Genomic DNA, 21,664 nt, shown 5'->3' with positions numbered 1-21,664 from the left:
GCTGCTTTTTCTAAAAGATGGAGACAATGTAAAATCTCAATGTTTTACCTTTTCCAACAACTTACTTGATTGATTGATTTATTAACAGTACAGTAGGCTATATGACAGTAGGCCTATAGCCTACTTTTCAAGTACAACTCAATACAAAAACTGTTAACTGTGAGTGAACGACACCATAAAGCACTACACTTGTTTACAATAGGGCCCACCATTTCCAATTAATCAAAACCTACTTATATAACTGATTCCTCTCACAGTCTCACTAGTTCCTACAATGGAGAAGTACGTTCAATTGTTTCTTGTTCCTCTAGATCAGTTTGTTTTGAGACGTCTGAAGTTTTGCTTTTAACGCCTTTGTGTGGAAAGTGAAGACTTCTCGATCAAAGGGGAAGGCCACTCGCCAAAGGTGAAGTCCACTCGCCGAGGCGAGTAGTCCGGTATTCTGCCACAGCCTATAGGCCCTAGAGTAGGCTACCATTGAGGACGTCCATGCATAGTCTGGTATGGCTGTTAGCCAAACTACTCTAGACTAGTGTAGGCTATATCACTATTCACTACAATTCGCCTGTTTTTTTCCACTAGTGAGTTGTTGTGGTAGAGTGCTTCCAGGGACAGATTAAGACTCAAGAAGGCTCCTAGGCCAATTTAATTATGATAGGAGGGGCCCACATATTTGAGTGTTAACCTACATATTTCATATGTATTGTAAATAGGGCTCCCAGGGGCACCATGCGTGCCTCTCATTTGACTAACTGGGTGGGGGTGGGGCATGCATTTCCAACTTGCATCGTTCCATGTAGGCCAGTGCACAACGGGCAAGTTGTGTCTGCCCGGCCGGAACCTTTGTCTTGGCACCTCTCTTCCCGTCGGACGAATGAAGACGTTGCACAATATGTATTTCCGGTGCTTGTTTGGCTGGATGTTTGAAGGTTCTGAGATGATAAACATGTGAACGTTGATGCTTCAATGGCACATTCCTTAAACCTTCACACATACAATAACAGTGTTGCCAAGTGTAGGTTGGAGAGTAAACAACTGGAGTAACTGCAATATTTAGTAAACGTACTATGTTTAAAAAGATGGCTGAATTTGGTCCAGATTCCGGGGGTCGAGTTAAGGTAGAGTCTTGTTATATTTTATAGTTAATATAACAGCATCTTTTGCGTTTTGTTATGTCATTCTGCATGAATATAGATATCTGGTGGTTATGTTACTGTATATGTTTTATCAGTTTGTCTTTGTTGTATTTAGTTGTGCTTTCGTTTGAAATGTATCCATTCTGCATAATGTTAATACATTAATCAATCAATCATTCAATGGACTCATATTTATGTCATTCTCATTGTTCATATAATTTATTCTGTTTGTTGAAGGGGATAACGATTGTAAAGCCAATAGTGTTTGGCAACGTTGCTCGTTACTTTGGGAAGAAGAGAGAAGAGGATGGTCACACACACCAGTGGTCTGTTTATGTCAAACCATACAGGAACGAGGTACTTGATTTTTACTTCATCATTCATACACCAGTGGTAGGTTTACGTGAAAACACAGAAAGAAACATATCATCGTCTCTGTCTGGTGTAAACCATTTACAAAACTGTTACAGGGGTAGAGTGTCCGGATGGTAAACACTAGGTTGCCAGTTTGAACCCGGGCTCCCCCAGAGTTAGTGTCGAAGTGTTCTTGAGCAAGACACTGAACCCCAAATTGCTCCTGATGTGCTGGCTGGTGCCTTGCATGGTTTTCGCCGCCAACGGTGTATGAATGGGTGAATCATGTAATGCACAATCTATGTAAAGCGCCCAAGGCGCTATATAAATGCACCATTTGCCATATGAAAGAAATCAAAGTATTAAAATATGGAGATAAGAGTTTTCTGCCCGACAACAGCGACATACTTTGTTGTTAGAAATATTATACTTCTACTAACTTGTATTTAACCCATTCTGACCGGGCACCCATTTTGGTGTTGGCATCATGTTATGCTTTAGCTATTGAAAAATAGCAGATCTACAAGCTCATATCGCGCCACCGAGTGGCGCGATACGAGCTTGTAGGTCTGCTATTTTTGAAAAATCGAAGACACTTTTAGAATCTGATCTCAGGTCAGAATGGGTTAATAATGAAACTGTCAGGATGTAATAGACATTTTTAGAATCTGATCTCAGGTCAGGTTAAAATACAATTTATTGTGTTTGGTGTGACTTCATGTTCCAGGACATGTCTGCTTATGTGAAGAAGATCCAGTTCAAACTGCATGAGAGCTACGGGAATCCACTGAGAGGTCAGCACACCCTAGCTGCTATTTGCATTATTATTATTTTATAATTATTATTATTTTAACAGATGCAACACTAGTGTTGCCTCCTGCATTATGTGCTAATTCGAAACGGATGGTACGGTTCAGTGACTTCGACGAGCGTTTCCAAACTCCAACTCTTAGAAACAGAATTTCTTGACAGACTAGCTCATAACAGGATTTTTATGAAGCAAACAAGTTTGAAAGAGGATAATTCAAGCTTTCCCTACAGCTGCAATGTTGGTGAGTTTAACGTTGTTTAATACAAGCAGATCGGAAATTTGATTTGGATCAATGGGCTGTCAATGGAGGAGGGTATAATTGCAACTCTAGATTCATCCCATTATTAAAACAAATCTAGTTTTCCAAATAACGGCTAAAGCACACCCCATCTACGAGCAGATGAATTCACACAGATGAATTCTGACAATTATGCAAAAATAATTGTGATTTATCTAAAATAATTGCAATTATGTAATAATTGTGAAAGCCCAAATGCAGTGTTGCCAACTCTGCTTATTATAAGCTACTTTTTCTGTAAAGTGGCTTGTACATTTTGGTGGTTGCAGGGTTTTTTTTTGGGGGGGGGGGGGGGGGGCTTGTTTCAATAGTAGTTGTTTTTATTTATTCCTTCCTAATGTTGTTTAACCCATTCTGACCGGGCACCCATTTTGGTGTCAGCATCATTTTATGCTTTAGCTATTGAAAAATAGCAGATCTACAAGCTCATATCGCGCCACCGAGTGGCGCGATACGAGCTTGTAAGTCTGCTATTTTTGAAAAATCGAAGAGCGACTGACATTTTTAGAATCTGATCTCAGGTCAGAATGGGTTCATCAGACCAGTGTGTGTCCAGTGGAAACCTCGTATGAATCTGATCTCGGGTCAGAATGGGTTAAAGTTTTAACCAGTGGTTCTCAAACATAGTATGTCTGCAGAGTAGATCCACAACTACCCCCTACAAAAAACATTCCACATTTTTCATGAATTCTATTTTGATAGCAGATCTACAAGTTACAATGTGACGCATTCAGGCGTTCAGACATATCGGGCTTACAAAATGGTGATGTAGCAGTAATTAACAAGGCATTTTCAATAGAAATGTACACAGATACCCTTTTTTCCTTCCCGATACCGATTTTGATAACCCATAACCTTTTCCTTCCCATCCCTGAACCTCAAAGTGAGGTCCAGGGATCCTCTTGGTTCCTTGACAGGGTCCCTGGGGTGTCTCAATAGTGCGTCTGGGCCAGCATGCTGTGTGTGTGAAGTTAAAGGGTGTCTCAGTATATTACCTTTTTAGTTTTATAATTACCTTTTTATTTATTTTATGTGGTTGAATTATTCATGCTTTTCACAAGTGAAAGATATATAATTTTGGAACCGAGGCTCACATTAATGCTAAAGTTTCCTGATTTTAAAGTCAAATGAAATTACAGCAAGATGATTGCTTCTGACATGAGGCTCTGTGGAATGGTGTTAACCAGGCGCAGTCAAGCTTCCATTTATGTAAAGTTATCTCTGATTACCTTGACATTTTGACTTTATGAATTCAGCAAATAATATGCCATTTACAAGTCCTAGTTCTGCAAAGCTAATATTTTTGGAAGTGATTGTGATAATGTGTGTGTGTGTGTGTGTGTGCGCGTGTTGCAGTGGTAACCAAGCCTCCATATGAGATAACGGAGACTGGCTGGGGAGAGTTTGAGATCGTCGTTAAGATTTTCTTCATCGACCCCAACGAGAGACCTGTGAGAACCACTACTATCTCACACAGACACGCATGCAAACTCACTAATATACATGAGGACACATTCATTTACACACACTTAATGCACACATGCATGGAAACACATTATCTATATTTTGACGTGTGTGTGTGTGACTGTGTGTCAGGTGACTCTGTACCACCTGTTGAAGCTGTTCCAGTCGGACTCCAGTGCCATGCCTAAGAAGACTGTAGTGTCTGAGTTCTATGATGAGATGGTGAGATGTTGAAACTCTCTGAAGTGGCACTTCTTATTTAATAAACCCTGTATACTTTGTCGACATGGGATGCAACCATTAATTGCAGAGTTAATTTATTATTATTTTTATAAAGAAATTGTTAATATGTAATTTAAAGTAGTAATCAATTAATGATCAATCCCATTTTTTCTCCAATTAAAATAAAAAGTGAAACCTTTAAAATGTTTTATTAATTAAATTAAAACTATTAGTACATTTACCCTGTGTACTTCACAGGTGTGATTCAAGCAGTAAGCACATGGATCTACACTTAACTGCTGAATTGAGTCTTACTGTAGGTCGCATTCACACCAGAAAGCTTTACCGCGATTAAAACAAGTCCTGCTGCACATTATCGGAAAGTGCGCTTCGTTTTGGCCTCATTTGAAGTCTGATGCACATCAAAGAACCGCATTCTACCCCGCCAAAAAACTGGGGTTTCGCTTCGCTTCCAACTTCCAAGCGCACCTGACTTCGATTCACTGCAGGTGTGAATGTAATCGCATCAAATAAGGGAAATTAAACGTGAGGAGCATGAGGAGTAGACACAGTTAGAGACGGAGAGGGCATATTTGACGCAGAGCAAAGATGTCATGTTACCATAATACCATGGATAGATTTGGTCGAATGAGGATAATTCATTTTGCGTTGCTGTTTGCGCTCACTGTGCTGTGCCTCCATGTGCCCAAGACTGCGAGCGCCCAAGCGCGCGCGCACACACACACACACACACACACAGTCAGATAGTGAGAGAGAATAATTTTACATCCTATAACTATTACTCAAAGTATAATTTTAACACCATAGATTTCACTGTGTAGTTTATGAATCGAACACATTGATAAAGTTCCCTGCTGCATTTCCAAATGCTGTGGATGACGCAGTGTGAAGGCAAACGCAGCAAATTAAATATGCAAGTATGACTTCTCCGCCCATTCGCATCGAGTCTACCGAATTAGAGGTGTGAATGCGACCTTAAAGGACATTAACATGCACACATAGAATATTTACGTTTGTTACGTAATTATTGTGACTTCATTTTCAGGTCTTTGTGTACATTGTGAATCATTTGTTACAAATAATTGTTTCTGGTCTTTGCGTAAATTGTGAATGAATTGCGTTTATTGTATTTCAATGATTTCTTAGTGTAAATTGTGTTATCATATTGTGTTACTTTCAGTTTTTGAGAAGTGAAATGCAATTATGTTTTTGGTGTCTTATAATAATAAGAGAGAGAGAGAAGTGTATATATATATATATATATAAATATACCGTATATATATATACCGTATATATATATATATATATATATATATTAGATGAGAAAGAGAGAGACTGAGGGATGGACAGATGGAAGGAGAGAGGGAGATAGACGGCTGATTGCCATTTTTTTCCTCTTTCATCTCAGATCTTTCAGGATCCAACGGCCATGATGCAACAACTACTGACCACCTCCAGACAACTGACCCTGGGAGCTTACAAACATGAGACCGAATGTATGTACACACACACACACACACACACACACACACACACAGGAGTCTAGAAACGGATTGTGTCTGTGTGTGCGTGCATCTGTGTGCAGTTGCAGAGTTGGAGCAGAGAACCAGGGAGAAGTTGGAGACGGCAAAGAAGAGAACAAGCCAGGAGATCACAGAGTTGAAAGACAGACTGAAGGCAAGCAGAGAGAACATTAACCACCTGAAGACTGAGATCAGAAGATTGGAGGAGGACGGAGATCACAAGGACACCTGACACACACACAGCACACTGGGGTTTTTACACACACATAATGAGAGAAAGAAATATCTCGTCGCTATTGGGTGGAAAGAAACCTTGTATGTCCAAAACCATTACTTTTCAGGAAACTGAATAAAAATAACCTGTGATCCAATGTAGTTAATGTTTAGTTACAAGCTCTTGTTAATTGGTTCAATATTTAGAAAACCCACACACACCTTTTTCACTTAAAAAAAAAAAATAGAGTACATTTATGGAAAGAAATTAAAGAAATATGAAGATACAAGGTTTCTGCCCAACATCGGTGTATAGTAGAGATACTATATGATTTAATTTTTATTTTACTATTGTTTTATTTTTATATGCTGATGTTTTTTGTTTTGCCTTTATTCAGGCAGCCTTGTGCATCTGTAGCTACTGTCAATCATTTAGAATGTTTTATACATAAAGACACCAACTGACCATTTCCTGTTATGAGCCGGAGTGAAACTTCACTAAAAACACAAACATTAAGTCTTTACCATTATATGCCAAACATTGGCTTTAACATTTAAATGTGTGGTATTAATAATTGCAATTGCATTTCTAAAATAACTATATAGCCTATAAGAGGAAGACGTCAAACCTAGCATCTATTTAAATTAAATGTCAACAAGTCCTCTAAAATGCTAGCTTCCGTTTAACTGAGCTCACAGTTAATTAACAGTGAATGAAAGTATATTCAATATGTTATACATGTGATTATTGTCATTAATGTCAGTCCTGAATGTATTTCTATCGCTTTCTCCATGGCAACCAATTTAGCCATTCACAGCACGATCTTTCCTCTGGCTATGGGATGTAGGAAGTTGAAGTTCCTACTCTTTTAAAAAGTTTTGGGGGATCGATCAGGACCGAGACACCAGACCCCCCTGCTTATTCCCCCTACCCCCCCAAATGTCCTGGTTTCTTACAGTGCAATGTTGGCAGGCCTGCAATGGTGTTATTGTTATGTCGGTCGTCAGTGTTCTTGTCGCTCTGCGTCTGAACAAGGCATGCTTATTAGGAAGTGTCAGCGCACGCAACAAGTACAAGAGTTCCAGGTAAGCAGCATGTCCAACCAGAGTTGTTGGCTTTTGTAGGGAAGGTCTATACCTTTTTTTTTAGAGAGAAAGGAGAGCAAACTTAATTGTATTCTTAAAAATAAATAAATACATAAAATTTAAATTCTTCCCCACATTTGCCCGAAAAATACCAGAATTACACTTCAAAGATATTGATATGGCCCATATTTATTTTATTATTATTATTATTACAAGGGCAAATACAAGTAGAAGACCGGCTGACAGCTTATTTTTAACTAGCTGAGTGGCGTAATGATATCAGGAGTGTTTTTGCCCTGACGTCAGATCTATAGTCTGACGTTACATAGGAATTGGTGACCTGCTTACCAAACTTAACACATCCAATATCACTGCCATTAGCAACACATTAAAGCAGCGACCTCTGGGGTTACACAATTACTTAGGTCACGAATTGCAATGTAACGCCCATACAAGCTGCTGTCACCGTTTACCGACAGTTTGTAGTGAGTGGGCTCAGTGGGGTGTATAGTGTCCAAAAATATATCATCTGAAATGATATTACAAAACGAATGTAAACTATCCATAGAGCTCAAATGACCTAACTACAGATACACCCAGAATCAACGTATGGCCAGTGACAACATACCGACTGTTTGTTTCGCTGGTATTCAACATATTTCAGGTAGGTGGAATATAACATAGAGATTATAGACATAACATGCATTCATTTATAAACATATATACCAGGAACATTGGATGGGAAATTATGGACCCAGCTAAATACTGCCTAACACGTGTCAGTTTATGGACAATAAAATAATAATTAATCAGGTCTGTATGTGTATGATCTGACGTCCTGGAAATGTGGTGTTTGGAAAATGTTCCTCGATCTAGTGATGGTGATGAATCAGTTTCAGTGAGAGAGAGAGAGAGACCGACTTTGGTGTGAATTTGTCTTTCATATTATGACCCCATCAGCATGTTTGCATGCAATGATCATTGTTTTGGCGCTGTAGCATACAAAAGCTCCATTGTTGCAGCATGACTTTGTCGGAGCGCCGTGTAAAGTCCATTCACTGAGCTTATAGAGAGCCTCATCATATGATTTAATGTACACACAAAGTGCCACACTTTGCTGTTCTGTTCTGCATGCAGCGAACGGTGACTGCCTTTGTAGGACTGAGACAATTAGCGGTGTAATGTGAGTGTGCAGAGAGGGGTCCATAATGTCGTTACATTACGTCTGCACATTCCCAGAGAGTCACACATGGATAAAATAACACTGTACAGCAGGAGGGGTCGTCAAGGTTTTTCCAGGCCAAGACAAGGACGATGAAGGACCATTAGCTGAGAGTTGAAGCAGGGACCCCCATGTATTGAAATCTATTGGGTTGACATTGGTTGACTGTGTTGTGGAAATTACTGATTTTGAATTACTTCCTTTTCACTCTGTACTTGCTCTGCTCTTTGCCCCTCTACAGTGTACAGTGCACACCAAACTGAAAATAGAATATTATCTAGATTCTAGATCTCTGTGTTGCGGATCTTTTATTTTTGGGTAAAGTTCTCCTCAGAATAGGGATGCTAGGGTTCAATTGTGGTTAATGTAAAAAAAAAAAAAAAAAAAAAACATCAATACAAGTTTCTATCACGCAAAGATGTGGCAGACCTGTACTAACTATGAGGACCACATAGGGGTCCTGCACCCGGACCCCCTGTTTAAGTCCCCTGCCGTACAGCATATGTACACTCAGAGGTAATGATAGGTATTTTTCTTTTGTAGATCTGTGATTTTGGTGGATGACGGTTTTCATGTGATCTATGACTCAGTGTCCCCTATGGTCTTGCCGAACTATGGATTATGAATTGCCCTGTGACTGACATTTGATGTCACTCTGTCCCACTGACTTTAAAATAGTAACACCTCTCCCCTAGCCAGTGTCTTGATATGAATTGTTTTGTTTTCCGATTGCCATAACATAACATGTTTTTACAGGCTTGTATTATACTAACTGCACTCATAGACGTCCTGGCATTATCTGTCTCATTTAATATGTCTCCATGCGGTGTCTTCTCAGTCATTGAGTTAGGATACGGTAGGCGCTGTTTTAATTCAACATGCATCTGCTGTGTTATCAGTCTAGTTTGACCCTGGCCTAGTAACTCAGTGCAGGAAAAGACGTTATCTACAGCCTGGCAACGCCTGCCTAAGCGCTCTCCAGGCCTCAATGGGCATTCATGTGCTGGTCCAATGAGCACTCGACAATCAGTGCTACAGCCAATTAATTTCATGTCATCCATGTTTATGCCATAATATGTTTTCATCTGTCCCTTTGTAAACAAATATGTTTTTTGACCTTGTTGTTCAACACATTTTCCGGTGTATTGATTATGGTATGCTATAAAACCATGTTCGATTTGAACATGGTGAGAGATCTTTGTGAAACGCTGTCCGGATTGCATGCCTGTCTTCTCTCCCGAAACAATGGTGAATATATCTGATTGAACCTCCCTCTAAGTTCTGCTTGTCTGAGTTCTCTTACTTGTGTCCGTCAATTCATTCTAAGGTATTTTGGTTAACTCTGTTATACTCTGACTTTTACTCATTATAGCCTAAAAGGTTTTTATAACCATTTCTGTAAAGTTGTGCTTCTATTCTGGTAAAGAGTATTTATGGTACCGGAGCTCTCTCTAGCTCTAGCTCTCAAGCTATCGATCCTATTATAGTTATTAATTTATACAGTCCTTAGTCTTATCCAGTATATGGTGGAAAAATACCCATCAGGTAATCCTGTGGATTTTACAGTATTGTTGGGTCAAAACTCTAGCTGCCAGAGGAAGCAGTTGTTCCAGCCCCCGGTCCCAGGGGTCAGGGGTCTCTGGTTGTGTTGATATCCGCCTCAGAGCGATGTAGTGAGTGCTGAAGATGAGAGTGTCAATATAATAAACGTTGAAAGGAGCAGACGTCAAATGAAAATGTATGCGTAAGAGTGGATATGAGACAGATATCTGTATATAACAACAATCTATCTAATGAAACATTTTACAGCAGTTACACTGACATGGTTCTGTAGTCTACATTCCAGTAGTAGTCTTTGTGTGAAAGTGCCCAGAGTCAAGCAGGATTTATTAATTCAAGAAAATAACGGAACATATGGGGTCTTTGTTGTGGCTGCCGGCACAAAGAACTGACCCAAGTCGCTCCGTCTTGTACCGGGAGACGATGAGTCTGTGGCTGAATGTGCTCCTCATTCCAACTAGCTGGGGATGGGGAGGGGTTCGTTAGGATAGCGTCCTCATCCTGCTCACGTCCGCAACCACATCCTGAGTTCCTGACCAGTGTCTGTCCAGTTTTAACTACAGAGCTAGCCTTCCTCACCGCCTTGTTAAGTTTGTTAGTGTCCCTTGCCCCACTGTGGCAAAGAAGACAGCAGCTTGTAGATCTGCTATTTGTACTTCCAATGTCTTTATTTCAAAAGTTTGGGAACCACTGCTGTAGTGTAGAGGGCCTCAGAGTTGTGAGGCCCGTCCAGTTTATTTAGCTTGCAGCCATCGATTATCTTATCGATTACAATCCATTGCATCGATTAGTTTGTTTAAATGTTGCATGCATTGCTGCCCTAATGTTTACTGTTCATGACATGTACATCCAGGAGCGTGCGTGTACACCTCGCTGTCTCTGCCGGCCTGGCGCCTGTCCTCCAGTGTGTCCTTGTAACACCCCTTGGCTGCCGCACAGGCCTTTTTCGACTCGTTCTGGACGGCCTTGCCCCCCTTTAGCGTCCCATACCGTGAAAGCCAGCTTCTTCCTGATCAACACAACGACCCATTGATCCGGGGCCTGTTGTTGGAAAAAGCAGCAGCAGTACCGTTTTGGTTTGGTGGGTACAATGCTCTGCTCACAGAACCTGATGTAGTGTGGAGTACAATGGCAGAGTCCATTGATGTCCTCACCGCAGACCTCCACAAATATAGTCTCCCTATGAAACGCACTCCCTCGGCTCCTCTGACTACGGCTGAACAGCCCTGGTGAGGGCAGACAGGCAGACTACTGCTGAACAACCCTGGTGAGGGCAGACAGGCAGACTACTGCTGAACAACCCTGGTGAGGGCAGACAGGCAGACTACTGCTGAACAACCCTGGTGAGGGCAGACAGGCAGGCTTCCCACTTGACAACAGCCTTGTGTGTTGTTGGTGGTACAAGCTTGATATGCGGTTATATAGTTTTAGTGGTAGTGGTGGTAGTAATAGTAGTTGCGGCCGGTTACTGTTAGTAATAATAGTAGTAGTGGTAGTTTTAGTGCAGTAGTAGCAGTAGTAGTAAATGTAATAACAGGTTTAACAGGTCTCTGAGTTAGAATGTCCATTTCCAGCCCTGCTTTGAATAAACTGTGTCTGTGGGCGACAGTACAGACTGCATTCCAATATTTAAAGATATGGATACTGTATGCCTAACAGTATGCTGTGTTTGTGTGCAGCACTGCACTCATGGAGCAGGCCATGTCCTCAGACAGAAAAGGATCACATGAGAAGCCGTTGTTGGAGGTAATGTTTAATGAATGATTATGTATTAATACAATATAAATACTATATTGTACCATCGTATTGCTAATAGATATGATGTGCTGTACTAAGAAAGTTTTTTTTTTAACCATTTTCAACCTGGCATCCCTGCTTGGGCATGTAAAAAATTGCCGATCTACAAGCTCACAACACAATACGTTGCACACTGTGAGGTGAGCTAAATATGATTAGAAAATAAAGTGGATGTCCCGCCTCCCCCCACTCCTGTAAATCAAATTATTTGAAGCCTATCGAGCTTGATGCTTATCATAATGGAAATTTAAAAGCAGTGAATGGAAAATGGTGAATGAATGGGGGTGAATGATGAGGATTCAACTGAAGATGCAGTGATAAAGCCAACAACTGAACATTGGGTGCACAACATTCTTTACTGAAAAGAAATTGTGTGGTAGAGAATGACATACATTCTCAGACACCCCCATTTAGGAGCTATTCTGTGTTGATCATGTCTTCTAAATATATATGCATTTTGTCAATAGCTATGTTTATATTATATTACATTACATTACGTTTATATAAATAGTGTAATTATTTTTCCATTCCTGTTCTGATTTGTTTTTCGTGTGTGTGTGTGTGTGTGTGTGTGTGTGTGTGTGTGTGCATGCGTGCGTACGTGCGTGCGTGTTCTGTAGGTGAATGCCGGTGAGAGTTTGTCCGGTGGAGCAGAGGGTGGAGAGGCTGAAGAAAATACGACTCTCTCCACTCCCTCCAGGAGTTACAGAATGGACTACAGAATGGAGGTTAAAACATAAACACCTCCTCCTACCTCCCTATCACTCGCTCATCACAATACCTCCTCATCGTAATCATATTGAATACAATATTGGTCAATATCTATTGATTTATTTCCATGTCGTGCTGGCAGGAGGAAGTGACGCGGTCGTGTCGGGACAAACATGGCCGCTGGTCCAACCCCTGGCCCACGTGGACGTTTCCTTCCTACAGCACTCTGTTCCGCTTCATGCTGCTGGACAAGAACAACAGCAACATACCTACTAGTGCAGAGGTAACTGCAACTGCAGTTGTTTATATATAGATCGTTCATTGGGCCTCTGCTCCACGTTTGGTAACTCATCCAATCACACACTCATTTGATTCGCGGACCGCTTTATGTAAGCTGGAAGTTTGCACTACTCATCCCTGCTTGCTTTGGCTGCTCTCACCACTGCTATCTTGTTGCTAAAAAAATGCTGCTCGCCCTCCACCACCTCAGCTACCACCTGTCCTTAAGGATCTGCCGTTTATGTACAGGGGATTCTGAGTCCCTATCGTTGGGAGATGCGCTTCATCAGCGTACCTAAAAGCAGATCCAAACAATGATATATTGCTCATTTTACATTCAATAAAAATATTTTATCCATTCATCATGAGTTGTCCTGACTGAACTAACATCAGAAACAAACCAGTACAGAGATAAATATAACAGCAGTGAGACATCTACTGGTACAGAGATAACTAACCAACCAACTAACAAACAACATAACCTACTAGTAAAGATCTCTCTCTCTCTCTCTCCCGCTTTCTCCAGGTTCTGGACTCTGAGCTGCCAGTGATGGTTCCATATTTTGTCCAGAGTCCAGACCGGAGCAGCAGTAAGCACTCTGCTCCAGGTCTCCGGGTCACGTGGTTAGGACACGCCTGTGTCCTGGTGGAACTGGACGGGTTGGTTGGCCCCCATGTATTTATCCAACAGTGGTAGTCATTGTGAAAGTACTTTTCCAACGTTAGCACTGTATACAACGATAGTCATCATAGATAGAAATGTATCGACATTTCCCCTTCAACCACATGAAGCCTACTGTCCGTATTCCGGGGAGGTTGGGGGGGTCAAAACTAGCACCACAACCATTGTCCGTTACTGTCTAGCATATAAATCACAACACATTATGTCCATAGGTTGAATATTCTAACTGACCCCATCTTCAGCCAGAGGGCCTCACCGCTACAGTTCCTGGGCCCCAAACGATACCGCGGACCACCCTGTACCGTCCAACAGGTTGGTAGCGGGACCATGCTAGAGCCCTGCATGGGCCTAAAACTCCAGCCCAAGGCCAGCCCTGCATGGCCCTGGCCTGTGGTGTTCGATCTAGTCTGTCTGTAATTCTTTAGCCCAAGCCCTACGCGGCATCAAATCAATTTGTTTCATCGTAACTACAGCAAAGACAGTCCTTCTACACCAAATACCCTCGACCCTAACCAATTGTTTGCCTGCTGTGACATGCTCCAGATGACCTTCACTCTTCTTTCACTCCTCTTTCATCTGTCCTCTGTTGTCCTGTCTCCCATAGCTCCCCAGGATAGATGCGGTTGTGATCAGTCACTCTCACTATGACCACCTGGACACAGGAACGGTGGCTAGTCTGAACTCTCGCTTTGGAGGTGATCTGCGCTGGTACGGAGGCATGGAGCGAGGGGCGAGAGTGGATGTATACTTTTTAGAATCATGCGTCTAGTGGCCCCCACCTCTTGTTTTAGTTTTAGTTAGGCCTACAAAATTAGGAAAAGTATTACGGTTAGGGTTCGGATAGATATTTAGAGATTAGGTTTAGAGATTTGGGTTGTAATCATGGGCGGAGCTTGAGGGGGTTGGCAAAAAATAAAAATAAAAACGTTTATTTTTATTTATTTTTTAAACTTAACTTCTGGCTTCTGACTGTAGTTTGTAATCATCTCTCTTATCATGATATGATGACTCGCTGTACGGCTGTAGTGCATGTGTGTATGTGTGTGAGCTGCTGTACTACCTAAATAACTCATTTTTAGGGGTTAGGGCATTGTAAAAACGCTAAAATAATAAAATAAAGGTCTAAAAAATCGCGGGTGTCGTTGGCCAAGCAGTCACACCCCCAGGCGTCAAGTTCAAGCTCCGCCTATGGTTGTAATGCGAAAATAGCCGATACAAGCATAACTATATATATATATATATATATATATATATATATATATATATTTATATATATATATATATATATATATATAAAACTCAGGCTTTAGGGTTGGGGTTCAAATGTATAGTAATTGAAGTGTGTGTGTGTGTGTGTGTGTGTGTGTGTGTGTGTGTGTGTGTGTGTGTGTGTGTGTGTGTGTGTGTGTGTGTGTGTGTGTGTTAGGTTTGTACCCATGGGTTTGATGGATTGGTTGGCGAAGGCGGGCTGTGAGAATGTTATGGAACTTGACTGGTGGGAGGAGAACTGTGTGCCGGAGCATGACGACATCACGTTTGTCTGCACCCCTGCTCAGCACTGGAGCAAACGCAATGCGCTGGACGACAATAAGGTGGCCATTATTATTTTCATTAAAGTTAGCTTTTCCATAGCCTGACCTAAGCAGAGACATTTCTGGCCTAGATGGGAGGGTCGCGCCTCAGAAAAGCGCGCACCCTGATTGGATCTCATCGATCTGTCCGTCACCCCCGGCCCCTCCTCTCCCCCCTAGTGCAGCGCTACGTCACATCATTTAGAGCGACGCCCACCCGGAAGGGTTGACTCCCACTTTTAGACTGGTTCAGCCCACGGCTTTTTCCAGGCTTTCATCTTTCGCGCAGACGAAATGAAAGCCTGGGTATCGAGGCTAGCTTTTCCACCACAAAGAGAATCCCAATGGAAACTAAAAATGGGGTTTCTTTATCTTTTTCTCTTGACTAGCTGCGCTGCATTTTGTTCTGTGGAATAGAAATTATACTGGGTGTGATTTATTTTATTTATTTCTTTTACATTTAAAAATGTTACAAATCCATCAATGGATTACAGTGATGGATTGGCATATCTGGGACTGCTTTACAGTGGTACTCACTGGTTTCTGGTTCACCATTATTTTTTATACATTTGTATATTGTCATGCAGACCATATACTGTACAATTACAGTATCCTGTGGTGAAGCCCAGGATATAATTACAAACTTTCCAGTTTAGTTAACTGGCAGATACATGTTAAAGACTGGATGCCAAATTGATTTCTACAATTTAACTCTGTCCCTTCAAAAAACTGCCGCAGATCACTTTCATTCTCAAATGATTAGCCCTTTATCCAATAATTTCAGGTCTGTTGACAAAACCTTGGTGAGATTTAATCTTGTGAGTAATTTTAACCAATTAATTTAGACATGTTTTTATATATCCAGGTTCACTTGCTCAACATAGAAAGCTGTGATCAGTATTCTAAACTACATGGTAAATAAATAAGAATTTCAACCTGTATCGATAAATTATTACAGATTCATCGATATCGGTCAATTGTTGCCCTTTGTTTCATTTTTTTATTATTATTATTTAACCCATTCTGACCGGGCACCCATTTTGGTGTTGGCATCATGTTATGCTTTAGCTATTTAAAAATAGCAGATCTACAAGCTCATATCGCGCCACCGAGTGGCGCGATACGAGCTTGTAGGTCTGCTATTTTTGAAAAATCGAAGAGCGACTGACATTTTTAGAATCTGATCTCAGGTCAGAATGGGTTCATCAGACCAGTGTGTGTCCGGCGGAAACCTCGTATGAATCTGATCTCAGGTCAGAATGGGTTAAAAAATGTAAGACAAATATCGATGAATTGGCCAATATTATTTTTTGCTGTAACATTGCTGTACATTTTGTGTGCTCAGTCTCTGTGGGGGAGCTGGTCAGTGTTGGGTCCAGTTCACCGGTTCTTCTTCGCTGGTGATACTGGATACTGTTCCTCCTTCCTGGAGATCGGACGGCGCTTTGGACCATTCAACCTCGCTGCCATCCCTATAGGAGCCTACCTGCCCAGGTCTCACACACACATCCATATATACCCTATAGGAGCCTACCTGCCCAGGTCTCTCACACACACATCCATATATACCCCATAGGAGCCTACCTGCCCAGGTCTCACACACACATCCATATATACCCTACAGGAGCCTACCTGCCCAGGTCCCACACACACATCCATATATACCCCATAGGAGCCTACCTGCCCAGGTCTCACACACACATCCATATATACCCTATAGGAGCCTACCTGCCCAGGTCTCACACACACATCCATATATACCCTATAGGAGCCTACCTGCCCAGGTCTCACACACACATCCATGTATACCCTATAGGAGCCTACCTGCCCAGGTCTCACACACACATCCATTATATACCCTATAGGAGCCTACCTGCCCAGGTCTCACACACACATCCATATATACCCTACAGGAGCCTACCTGCCCAGGTCTCACACACACATCCATATATACCCTATAGGAGCCTACCTGCCCAGGTCTCTCACACACACATCCATATATACCCTACAGCAGGTGTCTGCAACAGGCGGCTCTAGAGCACACCCCTAGTGGCTCCCTGTAGCATTAAAAGTAGCAATAAATTATTTTTCATTTATGGTTTCTGTAGGAGGCCAAACGTGACAAGCATTCTTAAAGGTATATTCAGTGATTTCACTCAAAAAACCTTAGGTTTCGTTTTTGGCTGTGGGACCCAGCCTTTCGTCCAATCAGGATAGAGAGTCAAAAACGAAACCTAAGGTTTTTTGACCCCCAGGGGTTAACTGGGGACAGGGAGGAACTCCTTATATGGCCAGCACACTCTATAGTAGGGAGGATTATCACAACAAAACAAAAAAATAAGTGATATTTGAATTAAGTGAAATCACTGAATATACCTTTAATATTTATTCTACACATTTTTTACAAAATTAGAAAACTTAACTAAACTAAAATTTGCGTCATAGCATGCGACACACTCAGTGCCGTGCCAGCCAGGTGTCTATTATAAACAAACCGGTGGGTGTGTGAGGCTGCTGCCTGCTACGCTATGGCTTCTACAGGGAGAGAAATAAAGATAGCCGACGAAAAACTGAGGATTTAACAGTTCGTGGACAGAGGCTTTTGCCTTCACAGCCAATGCAGATTGACTGCCTGTATGTTTAATCTGCAGTGAGAAGCTATCAAACAACAAAATAAGTAACGTTGAAAGACATTTCCAGGGAAAGCATGCTAAATTCTGCTAGTTTCGTTGCAACCCGGGAGATAATAAAGCTTGGCAAGCTGCATTATAATGCGTAATTTTCTTTGCGGCTCCAGATAGATTTTGAATTTATTTTTGGTCGAAAATGGCTCTTTCAACATCTTGGGTTGCCGACCCCTGCCCTACAGTATATACGTATGTTCTCAGCTTGTTTCACCTTAACCCATTTAGGACTGAGGCTCATTCTAAAAACAAAATCCATCCAAGTTCCATTTGTACACTCAGAGTTAAATTAACATTGATTTTACAATATAAATTGGGGGTCCCAGAGATAGAAATGCCATTAAATGGAGGCCCGTAGACTAATGCATGTCAAACTGGGGGGTCCTTGAAATTAAACGGGTTGAGAATCACTGCTAGAGCCGTGAAAATCTTCTCGTATCGGGGGTCCCTGGCATGTCTTTTCTAAAGGAGGTCTACGGGCTAATTAGTGTCAATTTGGGGGTCCTTGACATGAAAAAGTTTGGGAACCACTGCTCTACTCTACTAATTTTGTGTGTGTGTGTGTGTGTGTGTGTGTGTGTGTGTGTGTGTGCGTGTGTGTGTGCATGTGCGTGTGCGTATGCGTGTGCGTGCGCGCCCCCTGCAGGGATGTAATGCGTGGACAGCATGTGGATCCAGAAGAAGCCGTTCAGATCCACATAGACGTTCAGGCTAAACACTCCGTGGCCATTCACTGGGGAACCTTCGCCCTTGCATATGAGGTAGCTGTGTGTAGGGCTGTCGCCATTACACATTTAACCCATTCTGACCTGAGATCAGATTCATACGAGGTTTCCACTGGACACACACTGGTCTGATTAACCCATTCTGACCTGAGATCAGATTCTAGAAATGTCAGTCGCTCTTCGATTTTTCAAAAATAGCAGACCTACAAGCTCGTATCGCGCCACTCGGTGGCGCGATATGAGCTTGTAGATCTGCTATTTTTAAATAGCTAAAGCATAACATGATGCCGACACCAAAATGGGTGCCCGTTCAGAATGGGTTAAGTTGAGTCAGTTGACCATTAATTGTCACACAAATTAATTGCGATTAACGATTTAATTGTGTTTTTGGCATTGGAACATTATGAATTTAAATGACAATTCCGTTGGCCTTTTACACTTGGTAATAAAAGAAGTGCACAGGGAAGATGTCAAATAACTCAAATATACCAAGACATTACTGGCATTTTTAATAAAACCTTTTTTTAAATAGCGGAAATAGCTGATCTGTAAGCTTGTAGATCTGTAATTTCAGCTCTTTTCAAAAAAAGATATACGGTAATCAATTTTTCAACATGGATAGTGGGGGGCGGAAATCTCTAGGAAGTAGGTTTCAAGTCGATTACAATTCGATTAATTCTGATTAATTGGGCGATTACCGATGCCAATACATGATTTATTTCCCCCTCACTATGTGACTAATAAACAAAGTGCTTTTTAATGTTCCATAATGAAAGCACATTCATTTACTTCCATTATCTTGTATTGCTAATAAAAAACAAATGGAAGTCACTGTCAACTGGAAGGTTATATTTGACATCAACAACTGCAGAAAACTCACAGGAAGATAAACGTGCTTTTTAATTTAAAAAAAAGTACTTGTTTTGTAAAATATCAAATATAGATTTTCTTTTTTAAATAATAAAATAATACATTGACATCACATTTAATGCTGCATTCACATGGGGTCAGGCAAACGGTAGACGGAAAACGGCACCACCTGCTGGACAGCACGGAACGGTAAAAAGATTAACCCATTCTGACCGGGCACCCATTTTGGTGTCAGCATCATGTTATGCTTTAGCTATTTAAAAATAGCAGATCTACAAGCTCATATCGCGCCACCGAGTGGCGCGATACGAGCTTGTAGGTCTGCTATTTTTGAAAAATTGAAGAGCGACTGACATTTTTAGAATCTGATCTCAGGTCAGAATGGGTTCATCAGGACCAGTGTGTGTCCGGCGGAAACCTTGTATGAATCTGATCTCAGGTCAGAATGGGTTAAATATTTTAACATTGACGCCGTCTGCCGCGTCGCTGGTTCTGGCTGCCGTTCCGTCCTGTTCCGTTCACCGCCCTGCTCCCCTCCACTAAATTGACTTCCGGTTTGCCGTCTGCCTGATCCCATGTGAATGCAGCATCAGAATTTATTTTATTTTCCACCCCTAATGGACACAATTATGACAATTATGATTACCTCAAATAATAATAGTGATTAGACGATTATGAAATAATTGTGACAACCCTAGCTTTGTGTGTGTGTATGTGACATTATGATACAATAATACATAACCAAATACATACACTGTATGCCTTTGACTCTTTCTCTCTCTCGCCACAATTTCTCTCTCCATCTACCCCTTTCTTTCTCTCTCTCTCTCTCTCTCTCTCTCTCTCTCCCCCCCCTACTTCCTCACATGTCCCTCTGTCTATGCCTCTATCCTCCCTCCACCCATATCTCTCTCTCTCTCTCCCCCCCCCCCTACTTCCTCACATGTCCCTCTGTCTATGCCTCTATCCTCCCTCCACCCATATCTCTCTCTCTCTCTCCCCCCCCCCCTACTTCCTCACATGTCCCTCTGTCTATGCCTCTATCCTCCCTCCACCCATATCTCTCTCTCTCTCTCCACGTCAGCCCTACCTGGATCCTCCTCTCCGTCTCAAAGAGGCGTTGGAGAAGAAGAATTTACCTCCTGACATCTTCTTCACTTTGACCCACGGGGAGACACGCCTGCTGACGTCGCCGCAGAAGGACGTCGTCCATTGATGACGCCGTGTGAAGGGGGACATCTCTTTGCAGATGACATCAGATCTCCCCTCTGCTGATGACATCACCGTGTCGCATGCCCACGGACTCCAACTATGAATGTTTCATCATCATAAATGGTCACGTTTCATCCTTCGACTTCCTGACCAGAAAGACAATTTAGAAAGCTGAGAGGGAGACAGGGTAGGACGGATGTATAGTATGTTATCTAGGATACTGAGTTTACTATACACCTTTTGTCCAAATGTTGTGTTTTATCAACTTTGTCACTTTTCATGCAGTATGAAAAGTATTAAAGTGGCCAAATACCTTTTTTATGGGGGAGGGGGGGGGGGGGGGTTATACTTAATTAGTAGCAAATATAGAATCAAATGCTGCATTCGAATATCAGCTACTTGACTTGAGTTAAATGTGCTTTCAAAAGCAATTTGTGAGCCAACCGAAGAATTTGTAGACAACGACTGAGCGAGAATTTCACAGATGGAGAGTTTCACCAATGGCTCCTTGCATTGCTTGCAGTGTTTCATTCTGAAAAATGCAAAAACTGTTGGATATAGCGCTTACTCTACATTTGACATTGTGTGTGTGTTTATGTTTTACTGTGTAAAACATAGGGGCACAATTCAATTTCGATTCAATTTCAAAAACGGCAAAAGAAGGCGATTGACAAGCTCAAGCTTTGCGTTTCGAACTTGTAGATCTGCTACTTTTGAGTGACGCTGTAGTATGGTCAAGTAGGCCGTTCGTTTACGGGGGGGGGGGGAAGTTAAAATTAATGAGATAAGAGGTTTCTGCCTGACAGAAACGATGTGTACACGACACCCGCACACAGCTAAATCAGTCTTTAGCCTGCTGTGCAGAAAGGCCATTGTCTGGTGAACCTGTGTGACCTGCTCGGGTCCTCCTCACTGATGTGAACCCACGTTTTCAAAATGTTTAGTTTTTAATGGATTAAGAGTTTTACGAAGTTTCAATCTGGCAACAAGGACGATATTGAACATTCCAACCCTTTAGAACAACAACAGACCAATCATAGCTAACCACTGTCTAAACGATTGATGTATTAGTTGTAATAAAAGTCATGAATCGGAAATGTCATGGATTTTATTTCTCCACCAGGCATGGGGAGAGTATGTTTTGCACTCCGTCCGTCTGTGTGTGTGTCCGTCCGTCCGTCTGTTACCAGCTAATCGCCATTACAGTTGGCACCGTCAGCCGC

General features: G+C 41.8%; 2 protein-coding genes across 5 annotated transcripts; both read left to right on the top strand.

Moving 5' to 3' along the window:
- Positions 1 to 906: 906 nt before the first annotated feature.
- On the top strand, positions 907 to 6,512 carry yeats4 (YEATS domain containing 4). The gene is made up of 7 exons (XM_083757510.1): positions 907 to 1,118; positions 1,374 to 1,493; positions 2,218 to 2,284; positions 3,956 to 4,050; positions 4,196 to 4,285; positions 5,715 to 5,802; positions 5,892 to 6,512. The coding sequence occupies exons 1-7, from the start codon at positions 1,068 to 1,070 to the stop codon at positions 6,059 to 6,061; spliced, it is 681 nt and encodes a 226-aa protein (XP_083613636.1). The 5' UTR covers positions 907 to 1,067; the 3' UTR covers positions 6,062 to 6,512.
- A 487-nt stretch (positions 6,513 to 6,999) lies between these two features.
- On the top strand, positions 7,000 to 21,487 carry LOC310853331 (N-acyl-phosphatidylethanolamine-hydrolyzing phospholipase D-like). 4 transcript variants are annotated; one of them, XR_014568775.1, is made up of 12 exons: positions 7,002 to 7,128; positions 11,590 to 11,656; positions 12,328 to 12,435; positions 12,561 to 12,701; positions 13,224 to 13,357; positions 13,592 to 13,691; positions 13,984 to 14,087; positions 14,806 to 14,971; positions 16,296 to 16,444; positions 18,281 to 18,395; positions 20,314 to 21,232; positions 21,294 to 21,487. XR_014568775.1 is itself a non-coding variant. In XM_083757636.1 (11 exons), the coding sequence occupies exons 1-11, from the start codon at positions 7,037 to 7,039 to the stop codon at positions 20,443 to 20,445; spliced, it is 1,308 nt and encodes a 435-aa protein (XP_083613762.1). In that variant the 5' UTR covers positions 7,002 to 7,036; the 3' UTR covers positions 20,446 to 21,487. The 4 variants fall into 4 exon arrangements, 1 of the variants encoding a protein (XP_083613762.1); XR_014568776.1 differs by lacking the exon at positions 7,002 to 7,128 and adding an exon at positions 7,188 to 7,792; XR_014568774.1 differs by lacking the exon at positions 18,281 to 18,395 and having other exon boundaries at positions 7,000 to 7,128.
- Positions 21,488 to 21,664: the final 177 nt, after the last annotated feature.

Source organism: Protomyctophum parallelum (genome assembly GCF_964188405.1).
Source record: "Protomyctophum parallelum genome assembly, chromosome: 22".
Taxonomy (NCBI): domain Eukaryota; kingdom Metazoa; phylum Chordata; class Actinopteri; order Myctophiformes; family Myctophidae; genus Protomyctophum; species Protomyctophum parallelum.
The sequence above is the reverse complement of the archived record's forward strand: the minus strand, read 5'-3'. Positions and strand labels throughout refer to the sequence as shown.

Coding starts and splice junctions, on each gene's coding strand:
- LOC310853331 (XM_083757636.1), top strand. CDS start 7,037: ATGTCGGTCGTCAGTGTTCTTGTCGCTCTGCGTCTGAACAAGGCATGC. Junction 12,436..12,560: donor GAATGGACTACAGAATGGAG/GTTAAAACATAA, acceptor TCGTGCTGGCAG/GAGGAAGTGACGCGGTCGTG. Junction 18,396..20,313: donor CCTTCGCCCTTGCATATGAG/GTAGCTGTGTGT, acceptor TCTCCACGTCAG/CCCTACCTGGATCCTCCTCT.
- yeats4 (XM_083757510.1), top strand. CDS start 1,068: ATGTTTAAAAAGATGGCTGAATTTGGTCCAGATTCCGGGGGTCGAGTT. Junction 1,119..1,373: donor ATTCCGGGGGTCGAGTTAAG/GTAGAGTCTTGT, acceptor TGTTTGTTGAAG/GGGATAACGATTGTAAAGCC. Junction 5,803..5,891: donor TTACAAACATGAGACCGAAT/GTATGTACACAC, acceptor ATCTGTGTGCAG/TTGCAGAGTTGGAGCAGAGA.